General features: G+C 43.2%; 1 protein-coding gene across 1 annotated transcript in view; it reads right to left on the bottom strand.

Annotated features, from left to right (window-relative positions):
* LOC139454403 (importin-4-like) overlaps positions 1 to 20,081 on the bottom strand; it is a 38,290-nt gene that overhangs the window by 13,928 nt on the left and 4,281 nt on the right. The window contains exons 6-18 of the mRNA XM_071236078.1: positions 19,654 to 19,790; positions 18,012 to 18,054; positions 16,964 to 17,029; positions 15,640 to 15,741; positions 14,491 to 14,574; positions 8,253 to 8,387; positions 5,322 to 5,375; positions 4,741 to 4,850; positions 4,137 to 4,245; positions 3,153 to 3,291; positions 2,294 to 2,407; positions 1,883 to 1,999; positions 329 to 452 (exon numbers count right to left, since the gene is read on the bottom strand). Of these exons, the coding sequence (XP_071092179.1) occupies positions 329 to 452; positions 1,883 to 1,999; positions 2,294 to 2,407; positions 3,153 to 3,291; positions 4,137 to 4,245; positions 4,741 to 4,850; positions 5,322 to 5,375; positions 8,253 to 8,387; positions 14,491 to 14,574; positions 15,640 to 15,741; positions 16,964 to 17,029; positions 18,012 to 18,054; positions 19,654 to 19,790 (1,334 nt within the window). The remainder of the gene's footprint in view (positions 1 to 328; positions 453 to 1,882; positions 2,000 to 2,293; positions 2,408 to 3,152; positions 3,292 to 4,136; positions 4,246 to 4,740; positions 4,851 to 5,321; positions 5,376 to 8,252; positions 8,388 to 14,490; positions 14,575 to 15,639; positions 15,742 to 16,963; positions 17,030 to 18,011; positions 18,055 to 19,653; positions 19,791 to 20,081) is intronic.

Below are 20,081 nucleotides of genomic sequence, written 5' to 3'. Positions count from 1 at the left end.
AACTCTGTTACAGAAACTTTTGAATACAACCCACTCGTTTAACACAGCCACCAGGATACTTTCTTGCATGACATATAGAGCCATGATCTTAATAAATCTCATTGTGTTACCAGAGTGATATCTTGTCCAGACGCTCTAAACATCCCTTAATGTATAACTTCTTTCAGTGGCATTTAGAAGTTGGTGTGATGAAGAAAGACAAGTTCTATGGATGAACAACTTCTTTATTACAATTAGTGCGGCGTTTCGGTGTAGATCCTAACACCTTTATCCAGCAAGTGATCATCATAGAACTTGTCTTTCTTCATCCCTTAATGTATTTACTTACACACAACGTCTGACATCTGGGTCATCAGCGTTCTCCAGCAGGTTGATACCGAATTGAATACACTCTTTACACAGAGGCAGGAAGGTCTCGTCACCAACACTCCGCGCAAGCACTCCAAGGGTATCTGAGAGGAATTATAACATTGAATGAGTCTGGACAGGTAATATGCATCCTTGTTTATCAAGTAGATCATATCTCCATTCTTTTTGGATAAATACCCTGGAGCTACTAACTACCATAGCTATGTTCTGAATCCTGACCAAAAGGCACAACACTAAAAATAGCTGTCAAATCAAATGATTCTCAAAAACAAGTGAAATCCCCTGCCAAATTTGCGACGGAAGTGGTGAAAGTGTCCAGGGTGCCTGTTCAAAATAGAATAGAGAGATAATACACTGGATATCCATGTATCGTGGATCATATGTTTTCATTCAGAGATCATACGTTTTCGGACGTCCATGTTTATCGTGATCTTTCGCGATATACCGATAACATCACCAGTGTTTGAAATAACCTTAAAACCCAACAAGATGTGACCCAAAGTGTCTCCAGCCCATATTCAAAATTACCTGCCCGCCTTCAGGCATTATAAATATTGAAAAATCGCAAAATCTTGACAGATCACGTCTTGATTCAGTTGAAAGAATGCAAACAATTACTGGAGAATCTACAAAGAGTCATAATAAAACTAAATACATAAATAGTCCTCAAATTATCTGCCAGATGTCGGCTGGCAGGCAGTTATTTTAGACACTGGGCGTCAGACATATATTGTAAATCAGAGCTCCAGATAAGCTTTTGGTGTATTTTACCCATGCATTTTAAAATCATTGGCTATCAGTAATTCTATCTAGGTATTCAAATTTCTGTTACCCACTAGCTTTTACACATGTGGGTATTTAAGTTAAATATTTAAAAACACTATTCATCTGGTCCCTGCAAACTGGTGTCGTGTGGGTTTGAGAGATTTATAGGACTAAAAAATACCACGATACTTACACAGGAAAGTGTGATGGCAAATGATCATGATGTAACTGTCATTGTAGAGTCTGGCAAGGTTGACGGAATGCCCGCTTTTAATTTCAAAATAAGTTGCTGATTTGCTAATCGAATACACAGGGTTACTTCACAATATTTTGATGATACGCACAAGTTTTATTTTTGTAGCGTATCTGAAATGTTTGTTGCGTATTTGATACGCTTGGACTTTATTTTACTGCATAATTTCTGCATTTCTGATGCGTATTTTATGCAGATATTTTATGCAGATCTGGAGCTCTGTAAATACTCAGATAAAGGCTTGTTTTTAAGATAAAGTTGTCTATAATTAATGAGTAAGATGTTTTACAGTTGTTCTTGTGATCCCCATGACACGGCATACGATCAAATCACATCCCCTTATCTATCTAGGATCACTTCAATCATTAAAGGGCAGTAATCTGTGCAGTCCAGATCAAGTAGAAATACTTTACTATCAGGTTCAAAGTACATATTGATAAGCAAACATTATACAGAAGCCTTCTACAGTAACTGTGAGGCTTTAGGCTATTGTACCTATAGTCTGTATCTGTAGTTTCCTCATGTCCTCGTTGTCGACAGCAGTGAGGTACACTTTGAAGTGATCCATCACTTCCTGGAAGTATGGCACCAGACCTTCCTTAGCCGCCAGAGCTGAAATGACAACGTTGAGTGAGTGAGTCACCTGGGCTGACGAGAGCTGAAAAAGTGAGTGAGTATGGTTTTACGCCGCTTTTAACAATGTTCCAGCAATATCACGGCGGGGGACACCAGAAATGGGCTTCACACATTGTACCCATGTCGAGAATTGAACCCGGCTCTTCGGCATGACGAGCGAACGCTTTAACCAGTAGGCTACCTGACCGCTCCAGAGCTGAAATAAGACCCAACATGGGCTGGGGGAGATCTACAGGGTATGATGTGGAGGTGTGGGTGGGGGGGACTCACCTGCAGCTCCCAGTGCACTGATGGCCAGCTCCTTGGCTCTCATTGACGGGGAACTCTTCAGCACCATCAACAGGTGCTCCATCAGGTTCGGCAAGAATGGAAGGATTTCTTTTTCTGGAAATCACAGACGGTTGCAATTGCTTTAATGATACAACACTGATAGACAATTCCACTCATGACCTTTAGGAATGTGAATGTTGATTTATTTGCAATCAATATTCTGAAAGATGTGAAAGAATTACAGACATGTATAATCTAGTCTACATGTACCCCCGGGTATAATATATATCTATTGACTTTTAGTCAAAACAAATTCATAACTTTACATCTACACCAGACTATAATAAGAGTTTCCCTCCCTTAAATCGCCAAACATATTCACTTGTTGTTTACTGAACCAAAGCATGAACGCATTAAATGGTGTGATATCTATCCATTGATTTTTAGTCAGAGCAAATTCATAAGTTTACATCTACACGAGACTATAATAAGAGTTTCCCTCGCTTAAATCGCCAAATATATTCTCTTGTTATCTACTGAAACAAACATGAAGATATTTTTTGGCTTGACACCATGTGCAATGAAGTAAGGAATTAATTATTGTCTGAAGGTAGGGAGGCTCAGAATACTTCGCAATAGTATTTTTAACTATCACAATACTACAAAAGTTAAAATGACCTTTTACAGTGGGTTCAAAAATATTTGAGTCTACCGCCCGAACATGGCTCTAAGCCTCTTTTTCAGAGGAGTTTTGCGTTATCATATGGACTATTTTTAGCCAAGCTTACCACACTGAACAGAATTTTACCAGACTCGGACTAGAGAGTAAAGTCGCAGACTGCTCCTACATTTTACACACCTAGATTTTCAATAAACATTTCCAGCGCGTAGTAACTTTTGGTGAGACCCTTAGGGTTCTTGTCAGCCTCCTGTGTAGCCCGCCCTAGATATTGGAACAACAGGGGAAGTAACTCCGAGGCAAACTTGCTGATGTTCGGCTGTAATGGGAAAAGAAACATTTTGATGTTTGATTTTTGTCAGACTTCGGTCTTCAGTCTTTCATATCACCATGCTCAAAAGGGACAGAAAGCTATCTTTTAGTTATATATTGCATTTCTCATGTATAATTGCATACTAAAACGTAGGAAAAGAAAAAAACATACAATTATTAATCAATTGTTTGTTGTTTAACACAGCACTCCGCAACATTCGAGCTATATGACAGTGCTCTGTAAATAGTAAGTCTGGACCACACATTCCAGTGATTGATGTCATGAGCATGATGAGCATCAATCTATGCAATTGAAATACAATGACACAGCTCCACCAAGTCAGCGAGCCCAACCACCCGATTCCGACTGAGACCAATTCTAACCTGCATTTTCAGAGGGGATTAATTATACTAATATTTACAGTTACACCACCAAACAATTTAGATTACCAAACATAAAACAATTGAAATCCTGGTATGCACACATTTTTTGTGAGGTTAATATTTTTTGTCTCAACCATGCAGATCTTTTATTTTATTTTTTTTGTTTAACACCACACTCGGCAATATTCCAGCTATATGATGGCAGTTTGTAAATAATCAAGTCTGGACCAGACAATCCAGTGATTGACATCATAAGCATTGAGCCACGCAATTGGGATTGATGACATGCATCAATCAAGTCAGGGAGCCTGACCATCCGATCGTGTTAGTCGCCTCTTACGACAAGCTCAGTCTCCTTTCATGGCAAGCATGGGTTGCTGAAGATCTATTCTACCACGGATCTTTACGGGTCGCACATCTTTAAAGTACATGTGACCCAAACCAGCCAATCAGTATTGCTACTGTTACCTGTAGATGCTCGGAGAACTGTCCCAGGGCAAACAGTGCTGAGTTTCTGACAATGGGGTCGGGATCATTCAGGCCTTTACACACACACTGCAGGATGGCCTTCAGGTGCCTGGAGATGGTAATGATAATAAGGTTTTCATTCTCAGCTCCCTGAGGATCATACAACCACGAAAAATCAATTGGACACATTGAGCAACATTCAGAAGACTGTTTCATTGGAAAATAATTCAATTTTCAACTTAATGTAAACTTCAGTTGCTAAAAACTCCTGTGATTATTAACATGATTATTGCTATGTGTTTTATTAACAAATAGCAACATATAACAAGCATGAAATCCTCGTATCCACCGCCGAAATGACAAGTCCAGTTGTGTACAAGCCATTAGCCCCTTTGAACTATGTTCACTGGACCTTTTTGTAAATGGCCTAATTGCAAGCACTAAAAAAGTCTCATAAGAGCTGAGCGCTTATTGCGTCGAATTCGGTCGGTAGTCTGCATTAATCACTAGCTCCCTCTATGCCCTGTATTCACCGTGGAGTAAAGCGGTCCTTGTAACATGATTAACCATGGCAATAAAAAATCAAGTTGGTATTGTAGCTTACTTGCTCATGATGTAGTCAGCACAGCCCTCAGCTATGACAGCCATAGCAATGTATGCAGCCTTCCGGAACCCTGGCTTGTCGCTGGCCAGACCACTCTCAACTAGAGGCATCTTTCAAAAGACTTATTGTATAGTTACCATAGCTACCAGACACATGGCTTGTCACTGGCTTGTCACTGGCCAGACCACTCTCAACTAGAGGCATCTTTCATAAGACATATTGTATAGTTACCATAGCTACCAGACACATGGTCGCTAAGTCTTAAGTCAACAATGTCTCCATCATCTCCCAAAATAAAAAAGATTGCATATGTCCACAGTGTGCTAGAGTGGATAAAAGTGCCTTGTAAGGATTTTGGTAAACTTGATCATTTTTAGTCAGTGAGTATGGTTTTAAACCGCTTTTAGCAATATTCCAGCAATATCACAGCAGGGGAACACGAAAAATTGGCTTCACACGTTGTACCCGTGTGGGGTATCAAACCCAGGTCTTTGAGGTGACAAGCAAACGCTTTAACCACTAGGCTAAACAACTGTCCCTGATTATTTTGAACATCATGGATAACAAATTGTTTTACTTACCACTTCTGGGACAAGCTTGTCTGGAGGAAGATGAAGAGCCAGTGTGTCGATAACCTGTACAGTAAATACACTGATCAACATGAACAACATGGACGCCTGATATAGCAGTCGACAACCTGCATTCAGTGATTAACATCACCATATAAACACAGACAGCAATTACACTGGGACAAATCCTTCTTAGCGCTAAGATTACTGCAAGACTATGTTTAAGTATGGGAGGTATGGTCATCTTAGCGCTAAGATCGCTTTGTGCAAGTGGGTCCTGGAGATGTGTCCTCTTGCATCAAGTTTTAAAGAGGAAGAAACTCCCATTTTCAAATATTCAATTCAAAGTGAGTGAAAGCAGATTTATTGAAAGCTGCAGTCAGCAATATAAGCATGAGCAAGCACCGTAGCTACTAGAGAATGATAACATGCCACGCCCATCATCATCATCATTATTATTATTCTCAATCTGCCCAACTTCAATTATGGAGTCAGTCGGGTAGATGTCAAGTCACTTTGAACTATATCTGCCTTATAATTCCACCATTCATCTAACTGTGGAAGGAAAGTGTGGAATGACACAGATGGGGACCCACAGGGACGAGGATGGAGTTGACAGACTGCGGATATGATTCAGTGCATCTGGAACTAGAGCCCAGGATCAACAGTTCCTGGTGCAGCCAAGGGATGCAACTGGAGTTTGTATACCTGGTGGCTGCCTTAGATCACTGGTGGGATGCCTTAGATCAATAATGGGATGCCTTAGATCACTGGTGGGATGCGTTAGATCACTGGTGGGATGCCTTAGATCACTGGTGGGGTGCCTTAGATCACTGGTGGGATGCATTAGATCACTCGTGGTTTCCTTAGATCACTGTAGGGATGCCTTAGATTACTGTCGGGATGCCTTAGATCACTGGTGGATCATTGGTTGGGTGTCTTATATCACTGGTGGGGTGCCTTAGATCAGTTGTGGGGTGCCTGAAATCACTCGTTGGGTGCCTTAGATCACTGGTGGCTGACTTAGATCACAGGTGGGGTGTCTAAGATCACTGGTGGGGTATCTTAGATCACTGGGCGGGTGTCTTAGATCACTGGTCGCTGCCTTAGATCACTGGTGGGGTGCCTTAGATCACTGGTGGGATGCCTTACATCACTGGTGGGGTGCCTTAGATCACTAGTGGGATGCCTTAGATCACTAGTGGGATGCCTTAGATCACTGGTGGGATGCCTTACATCACTGGTGGGATGCCTTAGATCACTGGTGGGGTGCCTTAGAACACTAGTGGGATGCCTTAGATCACTGGTGGGTTGCCTTAGATCAGTGGTGGGTTGCCTTAGATCACTGGTGGGATGCCTTAGATCACTGGTGGGATGCCTTAGATCACTATTGGGGTGCCTTAGATCGCTAGTGAGATGGCTTAGATCACTGGTGGTGTGACTTAGATCGCTGGTGGGGTGCCTTAGAACACTAGTGGGAAGCCTTAGATCACTGGTTGGGTGCCTTAGACCGCTGGTGGGATGCCTTAGATCACTGATGGGGTGCCTTAGATCGCTGGTTGGATGCCTTAGATCACAGGTGGGGTGCCTTAGATCACTAGTGGGAAGCCTTAGATCACTGGTTGGGTGCCTTAGACCGCTGGTGGGATGCCTTAGATCACTGATGGGGTGCCTTAGATCACTGGTGGGGTGCCTTAGATCACTGGTGAGATGCCTTAGATAACTAATGGGATGCCTTAGATCGCTGGTGTGATGCCTTATATCACTGGTGGGGTGCCTTAGATCACTGATGGGGTGTCTTAGATTACTAGTGGGATGCCTTAAATCACTGTTGGGGTGTCTTAGATCACTGGTGCGTTGCCTTAGATCACTCGTGGGGTTCCTTAGATTAATGGCCTCAAATGAACAGTTCAGAAGAATAAAGAGAACAAACACAGTTGTTGCTTAGTCACGAGAAATGTGAAAAGACTGAAAACAATGAAATAAGTAGTAACTAATGAACACATAATCCACTGACAAACTGGTAAAGCCAACCAACATGGTCTCAACATTAAAGAAAATGAAATGCCAGAAAAATAACATCAAAATAACTTTTCCATTTCACCTGTGAGGCCACCTTGCTTGGACTGTCCCCATCTCGTGAACTCTGTCCACACACACACACACAGATAGACAGACAGACAGACCTTTGTAACAACGCCCCATGGGTTTTACTGACTGGCATAAAACAATTTCAAAGCACTATCGTAAACAAACATTGGTGTTAAGATTATTGTGAAAGTTTAACTACACTCTTTCAACACCATTCCGCCTGAAGTGTTTTTTTGCTATGACACTGTGTTCCTTGAGACTGTGGTGTGATAGATGAAGCCTAAACTTATCAAGGAAAATATCAGCTTGTAAAACATTTTTGCAACTTAATTAAGTTCATTGTTAATAAAAAATGTAAGCTAACACATTCACAAAAACAGTTGTATTGCGAAGTCAACCCTGGTCTGCTATCGATACAGACGGCGGTTTTGTGATCAATATCCCCAGCAATGAACAGATACAACTGTTTTCAGTATTTAATATCAATAGTCATAGCATAAAAATCATTATTATGCAAGTTGGCTTGTGGGCAAAACTTGGAATCATGGGATCAATGTGATGCATCAACCAAGTCAGCTAGCCTGACCACCTGATCCCGTTAGTCCCTTTTACGACAAGCATAGTCACCTTTTACAGCAAGTATGGGTTGCTAAAGACCAATTCTACCCCGGAATCTTCGAAATAGTAATACAGTGTTAAAAATTAAGTGTCTTCATCTATGGTATTTGTATCCAGGGACCCCTGATTCTTTAACCATTAGGGTTTTGGACAAGGACCTCTCGTTTGTTATGTTTAATTTAGAACATTGTCAATAGAATATTCTTTATAACTTCTCTAACCTGACAACCTTACCTGTGGTGCATACTGTCCAGGTGAGTGTGACTCCACATCCTCGTCTTCCTCAGTGTCATCGTCCTCCTCCGTGGTTGTCATGACAGTGAACATCACCTGGAGGATGGCTGGGACAAGCTTCTGCTTCATGATGGCCTGGGGAATAAGGGATCAGTCAGTCAGACATCATAGCCTGGGGGAACAAGGGATCAGTCAGTCAGACATGATGGACTGGGGAACAAGGGATCCGTCAGTCAGACATGATGACCTGGGGAACAAGGGATGACCTGGGGAACAAGGGATCCGTCAGTCAGACATGATGGCCTGGAGGGAACAAGGGATCAGTCAGTCAGACATGATGGCCTGGGGAACAAGGGATCACTCAGTCAGACATGATGACCTGGGAAATAAGGGATCAGTCAGTCAGACATGATGGCCTGGGGGAACAAGGGACTGATCAGTCAGTCAGACATGATGGCCTGGGGAACTAGGGATCCGTCAGTCAGACATGATGACCTGGGGAACAAGGGACTGATCAGTCAGTCAGACATGATGGCCTGGGGGAACAAGGGACTGATCAGTCAGACATGATGGCCTGGGGAACAAGGGATCAGTCAGTCAGACATGATGGCCTGGGGAACAAGGGATCCGTCAGTCAGACATGATGACCTGGGGAACAAGGGACTGATCAGTCAGTCAGACATGATGGCCTGGGGGAACAAGGGACTGATCAGTCAGTCAGACATGATGGCCGGGGAACAAGGGATCAGTCAGTCAGACATGATGGCCTGGGGAACAAGGGATCAGTCAATCAGACATGATGACCTGGGGAACAAGGGATCAGACAGTCAGACATGATGGCCTGGGGAACAAGGGATCAGTCAATCAGACATGATGACCTGGGGAACAAGGGATCAGACAGTCAGACATGATGGCCTGGGGAACAAGGGATCAGTCAGTCAGACATGATGGCCTGGGGAAGAAGGGATCAGTCAGTCAGACATGATGGCCTGGGGGAACAGGGGATCAGTCAGTCAGACATGATGACCTGGGGAACAAGGGATCAGTCAGTCAGACATGATGACCTGGGGAATAAGGGATCAGTCAGTCAGACATGATGGCCTGCGGAATAAGGGATCAGTCAGTCAGACATGATGGCCTGGGGGAACAAGGGACTGATCAGTCAGACATGATGGCCTGGGGGAACAGGGGATCAGTCAGTCAAACATGATGGCCTGGGGGAACAAGGGACTGATCAGTCAGTCAGACATGATGGCCTGGGGAACAAGGGATCCGTCAGTCAGACATGATGACCTGGGGAACAAGGGACTGATCAGTCAGTCAGACATGATGGCCTGGGGAACAAGGGATCACTCAGTCAGACATGATGGCCTGGGGAACAAGGGATCAGTCAGTCAGACATGATGGCCTGGGGAACAAGGGATCAGTCAATCAGACATGATGACCTGGGGAACAAGGGATCAGACAGTCAGACATGATGGCCTGGGGAACAAGGGATCACTCAGTCAGACATGATGACCTGGGGAACAAGGGATCAGTCAGTCAGACATGATGGCCTGGGGAACAAGGGATCAGTCAGTCAGACATGATGGCCTTGGGGAACAAGGGATCAGTCAGTCAGACATGATGGCCTGGGGAACAAGGGATCACTCAGTCAGACATGATGACCTGTGGGAACAAGGGACTGATCAGTCAGACATGATGGCTTGGGGGAACAAGGAATGTCAGTCAGACATGATGGCCTGGGGGAACAAGGGATCAGTCAGTCAGACATGATGGCCTGGGGGAACAAGGGATCAGACAGTCAGACATGATGGCCTGGAGGAACAAGGGATATCAGTCAGACATGATGACCTGGGGAACAGGGGATCAGTCAGTCAGACATGATGACCTGGGGGAACAAGGGATGTCAGTCAGACATGATGGCCTGGGGAACAAGGGATCAGTCAATCAGACATGATGGCCTGGGGAACAAGGGATCACTCAGTCAGACATGATGGCCTGGGGAACAAGGGATCAGTCAGTCAGACATGATGGCCTGGGGAACAAGGGATCAGTCAATCAGACATGATGACCTGGGGAACAAGGGATCAGACAGTCAGACATGATGGCCTGGGGAACAAGGGATCACTCAGTCAGACATGATGACCTGGGGAACAAGGGATCAGTCAGTCAGACATGATGGCCTGGGGAACAAGGGATCAGTCAGTCAGACATGATGACCTGGGGAACAAGGGATCAGACAGTCAGACATGATGGCCTGGGGAACAAGGGATCACTCAGTCAGACATGATGACCTGGGGAACAAGGGATCAGTCAGTCAGACATGATGGCCTGGGGAACAAGGGATCAGTCAGTCAGACATGATGGCCTGGGGAACAAGGGATCAGTCAGACATGATGACCTGGGGAATAAGGGATCAGTCAGTCAGACATGATGGCCTGGGGGAACAAGGGACTGATCAGTCAGACATGATGGCCTGGGGAACAAAGGATCACTCAGTCAGACATGATGGCCTGGGGAACAAGGGATCAGTCAGTCAGACATGATGGCCTGGGGGAAAAAGGGATCACTCAGTCAGACATGATGGCCTGGGGAACAAGGGATCAGTCAGTGAGAGATGATGGCCTGGGGGAACAAGGGATCACTCAGTCAGACATGATGGCCTGGGGAACAAGGGATCAGTCAGTCAGACATGATGGCCGGGGGGAATAAGGGATCCGTCAGTCAGACATGATGGCCGGGGGGAATAAGGGATCAGTCAGTCAAACATGATTGCCTGGGGGAACAAGGGACTGATCAGTCAGACATGATGGCCTGGGGAACAAGGGATCACTCAGTCAGACATGATGGCCTGGGGAACAAGGGATCAGTCAGTCAGACATGATGGCCTGTGGGAACAAGGGACTGATCAGTCAGACATGATGGCCTGTGGGAACAAGGGATCAGTCAGTCAGACATGATGGCCTGGGGGAACAAGGGATCAGTCAGTCAGACATGATGGCCTGGGGAACAAGGGATCACTCAGTCAGACATGATGACCTGTGGGAACAAGGGACTGATCAGTCAGACATGATGGCCTGTAGGAACAAGGGATCAGACAGTCAAACATGATGGCCTGGGGAACAAGGGATTACTCAGTCAGACATGATGGCCTGGGGAACAAGGGATCAGTCAGTCAGACATGATGGCCTGGGGAATAAGTGATCAGTCAGTCAGACATGATGGCCTGGGGAACAAGGGATCAGTCAGTCAAACATGATGGCCTGGGGAACAAGGGATCACTCAGTCAGACATGATGGCCTGTGGGAACAAGGGATCAGTCAGTCAGACATGATGGCCTGGGGGAAACAAGGGATCACTCAGTCAGACATGATGGCCTGGGGGAACAGGGGATCAGTCAGTCAGACATGATGACCTGGGGAACAAGGGATCAGTCAGTCAGACATGATGGCCTGGGGAACAAGGGATCAGTCAGTCAGACATGATGACCTGTGGGAACAAGGGATCAGTCAATCAGACATGATGGCCTGGGGGACAAGGGATCAGTCAATCAGACATGATGGCCTGGGGAACAAGGGATCAGTCAATCAGACATGATGACCTGGGGAACAAGGGATCAGTCAGTCAGACATGATGGCCTGGGGAACAAGGGATCAGTCAGGTAGACATGATGACCTGGGGAATAAGGGATCAGTCAGTCAAACATGATGGCCTGGGGGAACAAGGGACTGATCAGTCAGACATGATGGCCTGGGGAACAGGGGATCAGTCAGTCAGACATGATGGCCTGTGGGAACAAGGGACTGATCAGTCAGACATGATGGCCTGGGGAACAAGGGATCAGTCAGTCAGACATGATGGCCTGTGGGAACAAGGGACTAATCAGTCAGACATGACGGCCTGGGAAACAAGGGATCCGTCAATCGGACATGATGGCCTTGGGGAACAAGGGATCAGTTAGTCAGACATGATGGCCTGGGGAACAAGGGATCAGTCAATCAGACATGATGGCCTGGGGTATAAGGAATCAGACAGTCAGGCATGATAGCCTGGAGGAACAAGGGATCACTGGGGAACAAGGGATGTCAGTCAGTCAGACATGATGGCTTGGGGGAACAAGGAATGTCAGTCAGACATGATGGCCTGGGGGAACAAGGGATCAGTCAGTCAGACATGATGGCCTGGGGGAACAAGGGATCAGACAGTCAGACATGATGGCCTGGAGGAACAAGGGATATCAGTCAGACATGATGACCTGGGGAACAGGGGATCAGTCAGTCAGACATGATGACCTGGGGGAACAAGGGATGTCAGTCAGACATGATGGCCTGGGGAACAAGGGATCAGTCAATCAGACATGATGGCCTGGGGAATAAGGGATCACTCAGTCAGACATGATGACCTGGGGAACAAGGGATCAGTCAGTCAGACATGATGGCCTGGGGAACAAGGGATCAGTCAATCAGACATGATGGCCTGGAGGAACAAGGGATCAGTCAGTCAGACATGATGGCCTGGGGAACAAGGGATCAGTCAGACATGATGACCTGGGGAATAAGGGATCAGTCAGTCAGACATGATGGCCTGGGGGAACAAGGGATGTCAGTCAGACATGATGGCCTGGGGAACAAGGGATCAGTCAATCAGACATGATGGCCTGGGGAATAAGGGATCACTCAGTCAGACATGATGACCTGGGGAACAAGAGATCAGTCAGTCAGACATGATGGCCTGGGGAACAAGGGATCAGTCAATCAGACATGATGGCCTGGAGGAACAAGGGATCAGTCAGTCAGACATGATGGCCTGGGGAACAAGGGATCAGTCAGTCAGACATGATGGCCTGGGGAACAAGGGATCAGTCAGTCAGACATGATGGCCTGGGGAACAAGGGATCAGTCAGTCAGACATGATGGCCTGGGGAACAAGGGATCAGTCAATCAGACATGATGGCCTGGGGAACAAGGGATCAGTTAGTCAGACATGATGGCCTGGGGAACAAGGGATCAGTTAGTCAGACATGATGGCCTGGGGAACAAGGGATCAGTTAGTCAGACATGATGGCCTGGGGAACAAGGGATCAGTTAGTCAGACATGATGGCCTGGGGGAACAAGGGATCAGTCAGTCAGACATGATGGCCTGAGGAAACAAGGGATCAGTCAGTCAGACATGATGGCCTGGGGGAACAAGGGATCAGTCAATCAGACATGATGGCCTGGAGGAACAAGGGATCAGACAGTCAGACATGATAGCCTGGAGGAACAAGTGATCACTGGGGAACACTTGTAAGATTATATGAGGTTACCAAGACCAAAGATGTAGTCAATGGGCAATTTAAAAAAAAAAACTTGTAACTACCATTCAAAACAATGAACTCATGAGCAAAAATCCCTCAAACATCCGTGGCAAAATGGAAATACGAAAATTACACAGTCACATCTGACACATGCAAGGACAATGTCGACAAACATCATCCAGGAACAATGTAAAGGTGTAAAGGGCACTTCCTTTGTACATCAGTCATTTAGCTTGAGACGCTGAAATCAGTTTTAATGTCGCGTCCAAGATTATTGCACTTATATAGCAACGTGTGTGTGCGTGTGTGATGGGTGCGTGTGCGTGTGCGTCAGCGTCCGGACTGATGCCGATTTATAGTGCTAGCACATGAATACCCCACAGTTTACTGACTTCAAGATGACCAGTCCTTGTTTTAGCCCCTTAATGCTGAGCGCCACAAGTACCATTTTTTAACATCTTTTGGTATAACACGGCCGGGGATCGAACCCTGACCTTCCGCTCTCCAGGTGGACACTCTACCACTAGACCAAAAAGGCGGTCCATTTAGCTTAAACTATCAATATAAATAATTCACCTTCAAGAGAACTACAAACCTCATGACGTCAAATGTCGTTGACTGTGTTTGCAACTGAATATCTGAGGAACTTGTGTTCCCTAGGTCAAGATCACACATAAAATATGGCATTCTGATTGCACACACTTTAAAGTTTGACCGATGTTTGTGGATCTGACTATTGAAAACATGATTACTTAGAACATTTTTTTGCTTCTATTAACCCGCAACTAATCATGATTTTTTATATTTTGCTACATCCTGGTAATTTAAGAAAGAGAATTTCAAAAACAAGAAAAAATGATCCGGCCAATTTCTCTTTAATGTTTCATTCTATTATGATGACCATATATTATTTTTGACACTGTTCATGCTATATGTACCTTCTTCTTGAGTCTTGTGAGTGAACTTATGAAGGACATGCCCTTGACCCGGACACTGTCTCCCAGTTCACCATTTGCTGCTAACTGGAAAATAAAAAAAGTTGAACAAAATAGACAACACATCTGTACTTTACAACTACATGGGGATTCCGAGTAAGAATACAATATAACTGTATTCTACATTCTTGCATCTTCCCGAGGCAAGAGAGTTAACTGACTATTATAAAAGTCCAGCTTCCACCCTTGCCGAATTAGGCTGGTATTATGGAGTTACATTTTGGCTGGACTAATGAGTCTATGCATAGTCTAATCAAATTCGCGCAACATAATCGAAATACGGTTCATAAAATGTCATGCAGATTTCGGTCGATTGCAGGATTTGCAAATCATGTGCACCGCTAACTTGTTGTCAACAGATAATTTCAAAATCTTTTCTTGTTTTTAATCAAGGTGCTCACATGATTTGATGCATTTCGCGATGTAAGAACCGTTTTTTCACAATACAGATCTTGTTTATCGATCAGATCGACTGGATGCCGCCATTTGGTTTGAAGCAAATGCAAGTGATAAGGGAAGTGGAATCTGATTGATCCATGGGAGAGGCTTAGAAGGGACATAACTGATAATAGCCACTGGTAGCGCTACGATCGAGCCCATGAATTCCAACCTACTTCGGCAAGGGTGGAAACTGGAATTTTTAAGTCGGTTAACTCTCTTGCCTCGGGAAGATGACATTCTTGAAGAGCGGAAAAGATTTACACTGCTGCAGTTGATCTGTATTAGCCCTTCAAGTATACACCAACTTCATGCTAGGCAGTGCTGATTTGTTCATTAGATAAGGAATGTCACCAATCGTGTAGCAAGCACTCATGGTTTAATGCAGCTTTCAGCAATATTCCACCAAAATCACTATGAGAGACACCAGAAGAGAGCTTCACACATTCTACCCATGTGGGGAATCAAACCCAGGCCTTCGGCTTGACGAGTGAACGCTTTAACCACTAGGCTACCCAACCAACAACCAATCGTGTAGCAACTACAGCAATAGGAGAAAGGTATCACTTTGTAAGTTAGCATATTTATTAACACACAAACATGTTAAAGTGACAATTCGGCAAACGTCTAGCAACAGTATAACTGACAACTCACCTCCAAGCTAAACTCGACGATGAGACGTATATGCGGCATGATAATGGCCACTTCCGTCTCCAGGAGCTCGTCAAACAGCTCCATCACCTCACACGCCTTGTCCTGGGGAGATGGACAAACATAATGTAGTCAATGTAACTAGTGCCAAGATTTAACATTCTACTTCAAGCTTTGACAACTGGAATACTTTCAGGCTATTATCAAAAACATCTCAAGCAAAGCGGCCCGGTTATTTGAAATTGGGTTGGTAGGCATAGTAGGTGGGGAGGAACATGTATTTTGTTTTTTCAACAGGATCATTAAATGATTACAGTGCTAAGTTTGGCATGATGTTGGTTGTATATTAACAGCACTCTAGCTCACACAGTTATGCAGTGAACAGTTCCAATGTCAACAGACAGCAACTTGACAAGGAATTGGATATGAACCACAAGTAAGAAATACATGCCAAAGTTCACATTCCTCAGTCCTTCACAAAGCCAAAAATGAATTTAGAGAGAATTAATACTTCGACTAAACTTACATTCAGCAAATTTCATTACATTATTTCATTCGAATAAAAAAGGCTGAACAATGGTAAAAAAATAGCTTTCTCAATGGAAACTGTGGCAGCCATTTTGAAAATCAAATTTGAACTTCTTGAAAACATTGGGGTGTTGCGGTGGATACAAGCATGTGAATTTCATCCCACTGGTCCAGTGCTTTCTGAGGGGATGTGAATGACGGACGACACTCAATAATTTATTCCAATACTGCTGCTGGCAGCCATATTTGATTTCCACTGAAGATGCCTTGAACACACTTGGAACTACCGGTACATGTTGTGACCATCTCACCTACTAAGTTTCAAGCTTCTGGCCCTTTTGATTTCAGAGTAGTATTTTTTTTTATATATCAAGATAGCTACCTGGAGGCCTTATTGAAAATGTTATTTTCATGCCTGAAAACATTTGAACCCAAACACTAAATCAACACAAAACGTAAGCTCAATCCATCCAGCTAATTTGGATAAAATGTGAAAAATGTAAAAAGTGGATGAGTGACTTCGCCGCTTTTAGCAATATTCCAGCAATATCACAGCAGGGGACACCAGAAATGGGCTTCACACATTGTACCCATGTGGGAAATTGAACCTGGGTCTTCAGCGTGACAAGCGAATGCTTTAACCACTAGACTACTCCACTCCCCTGAAAAATGGAAAAAAGATTATGGAAGATGACACCAACGCAGGCAGATGACTTGCGATGACATAAGATCACATGGTCTTTCACATCAGGGAAACTTATCACGTGTCTTATCTTTCACAGGAGCACAAGTTACTTACCTCATCTTGAAGGGCCAGCTCTCTCACTATTTGAACAACTCGAGGTACACTTGATTGAATAAATTTCTGAAATAGAGAAATTTGTTAATGAAGCAATGTTCTGATACCACAGAAGAATCAAACTGCTATAACTGTATAACTGCTGTATCATAGTGGCCTGTAAATAACTGCATCAACACATAAGAAAATATAGAACCTAAACTTATATATTTAAAATATCTAATATTGTTTACACATAAAATTCATGTTCTGTGAAAATTTAGAGGCATAAATATTTACAAAGTGTTGTCTACATACTAAACACGACTCAAATAAACACTGTGATGCATTTTTGATTTATGCTAAATTATCTAAAAAACAATAAGGTTGAACATGTTGATGGGAATATAATTCTCAAATATGTTTTCAAAATAATCAACACAAAAAATACAGTATGACATGGGTATAACAAACTACGGAGATCGGAGAAATCAGTTTGCTATATACGTGGTTCGTTATATACGTTTTTGCTCGGAAACGTCCACCATCTCGGATAAAACAAAACACAATACACGTAATTTGTCTTACCTGCTTACAGACAAGATTAGTCCAATTACATGTACAGGTAAGACTAACATAATGCAAGTTTAACAAGGTTGAACCATCAATGCTGATTCGTCGCTGATTGCATACAGCCAATTGACAGTGACACTTGACACTGAGTGAGATTTCTCAGTTCGTTATACACATCACTAATTAGTGGTATTTGGGCTTCTAAGGGATCAGATATCAGTTCACTTATATGTTACTTCGCTGTAGAGAGTTTTTTATGTATGTAAATTTTATATCATAATATACAGGAGATAAATCAGGAATTTGGTAACAGTTCGTTGTATCCGTTTGTTCTCTCCATCCGTTTTCGTTATATCCATGTTCTACTGTATTTATAATCGCAAAGAATTGAAAGTAGACAAGACTTTCTTGACAAATTTTGTTTCAATAATGTTAACATTTCTCATGTGTACATGTTAAGATTTTGTCATTTTAAGAGTGAAATATTTCAACTTACACTCTCGTCATCTCCCACGAAGAACACCAACTCTGTCATAGACCTATACACAAGAACACATGCCTCATGAACAGTAAAAGGAAACAAGCAAAACCAAATTTGATTAATTAATTACAGTAAACTTCTCACAAGGAACTCAAAGGAACCACTAATTTTAGTTCGTAATAACCGTTTTTCATTATAAGCATATATATATACAGCATTTTTCAACAAATGGCCGGGACTAAAAAATATTTTGTTACTTTGGTCAGTTCTTTATAAGCATGTTCGTTATAAACATAGTTTACTGTAGTTCCGTCCAATGACATTACTTTACTGTTACCTTAAGTGTCTATGTTAAACTGTCTATAACTGTATAAGGGACAGCTGGATCACTGGTTTGATTACACTGTTAGAATCTACACCCAGACCTTAATATTGCATTTAACATATACCGTATTCGACGTAATAAGCGCCCAGTGAACTCTCAAAATTAGAAATAGGGGGCTCTTAGACTATTATTTCGGTGAAAAAACTAGAGTTGAAAGACAAATTTTGTGATTTATGCTGACAGCTGAAATGTTTATGTACAACAGATACATTTTTTCCAGAATTCAATTGCCATTAATTAAGGGTGCATATAACACACGAGTGCGTGTTATACGCACATAAATAAGTCTTGTGTACATTGATCAATCGGAAGGGGTGCTAATTGGGGTCGTTCACTAGCCAATATATTAGCAAATATCGCCGTGGGCGCTTATTAGAGCGGGGCGCTTATTACGTCGAATACGGTACTACTCACAAGAAGTTACAGAATGGCCAATTTGCTCATGACTACAGTTCATCTGTCACGACAGGTTGGTATTGCAACACACAGCCTTGACATACCCGGGCATCCAATTGTGGTGTTGTTTAACTAGTTTTGAGTAGTATATCAATAACTGATCACATTAGATCATATATCATGACTGATTAATTAAAACAGATCAGAATCAATGATCATGTAACATTACATCTGACATGCTTCCCCGAACTCCCCCTGGTATTCATGCCTGCCTGTCAATCAATCTCGTGGGGTATTTATATATCTGCCTGTTTCAATATGTAGATCATGCGACATGCAACAAAACTGTGCCAATGCTTTTCTATATTTTGGTATGGTAATATCAACGAGATAGCATTCTCCATAAATGTAAGATTTAAAAAGTTTATAATAAAAGTGTTTATTTGATAATGCTAATGAAACATTCCATGGTTGTAAATAAATATCTTTTAGTCTTTGTTTCAGTGACTGGATAAACTCAGCAGTATTTTTACCCGTTGATCATACCAAACATTACCAAAACCAAATTCAAATAAGAGTTCTCTAACACCAGTTGCCTAGTTTCTTTTACCATTTGAATCAAACAACAATAACATATTATAACACTTTTTGGGGAATCTATACAAAGGCTTATTTAAAATTCTTAACCAATATTTGATAACTTTAATATATGCAAAAATATACAGTGGATAGCGACCACAATCACCATAAACCATAACCCCGGGTGTATTAACTTTTTCACCTTAATATTTCTTACATGCATACAAGTGAATCTTTTCTATAGCATCTACTTTTGAGAGTCCCCAAATGCAATGCCTCATGGATTATCTCCCCTACCTGACAGCGTAGTAGGGCACCTGTCGGCTCTGGGAGTCGTTGATCAGCTCTGTGAGGAGCTGCAGGACGGACCGTAGGTGTGGCTTGAGCTGCTCACAAGCCACAGAACAAACAGTGTACAGGACAAATGCCCCAAGCTGGAAAACAAGTGACTGTTGTCATGATTGATTGAGTATGGTTTTAAGCTGCTTTTAGCAATATTCCAGCAATATCACGGCAGGGGACATCCAGAAATGGGCTTCACACATTGTACCCATGTCGGGAATCGAACCCAGGTCTTAGGCGTGACGAGCAAAGGCTTAAACCACTAGGCTACCCAACCACCTGATTGTTATCATGAGCATTAATTATTGTTATTGCTGTACAGTGACAATCAGCCTTGTCACACATCATGGTGCGAGGGAGAGAATTGGGACTAAAGCCACTTT

The sequence above is a fragment of the Haliotis cracherodii genome, unplaced genomic scaffold, assembly GCF_022045235.1.
Source record: "Haliotis cracherodii isolate W230 unplaced genomic scaffold, xgHalCrac1.p SCAF_10, whole genome shotgun sequence".
NCBI classification, from domain to species: Eukaryota; Metazoa; Mollusca; class Gastropoda; order Lepetellida; family Haliotidae; genus Haliotis; species Haliotis cracherodii.
The sequence above is the reverse complement of the archived record's forward strand: the minus strand, read 5'-3'. Positions and strand labels throughout refer to the sequence as shown.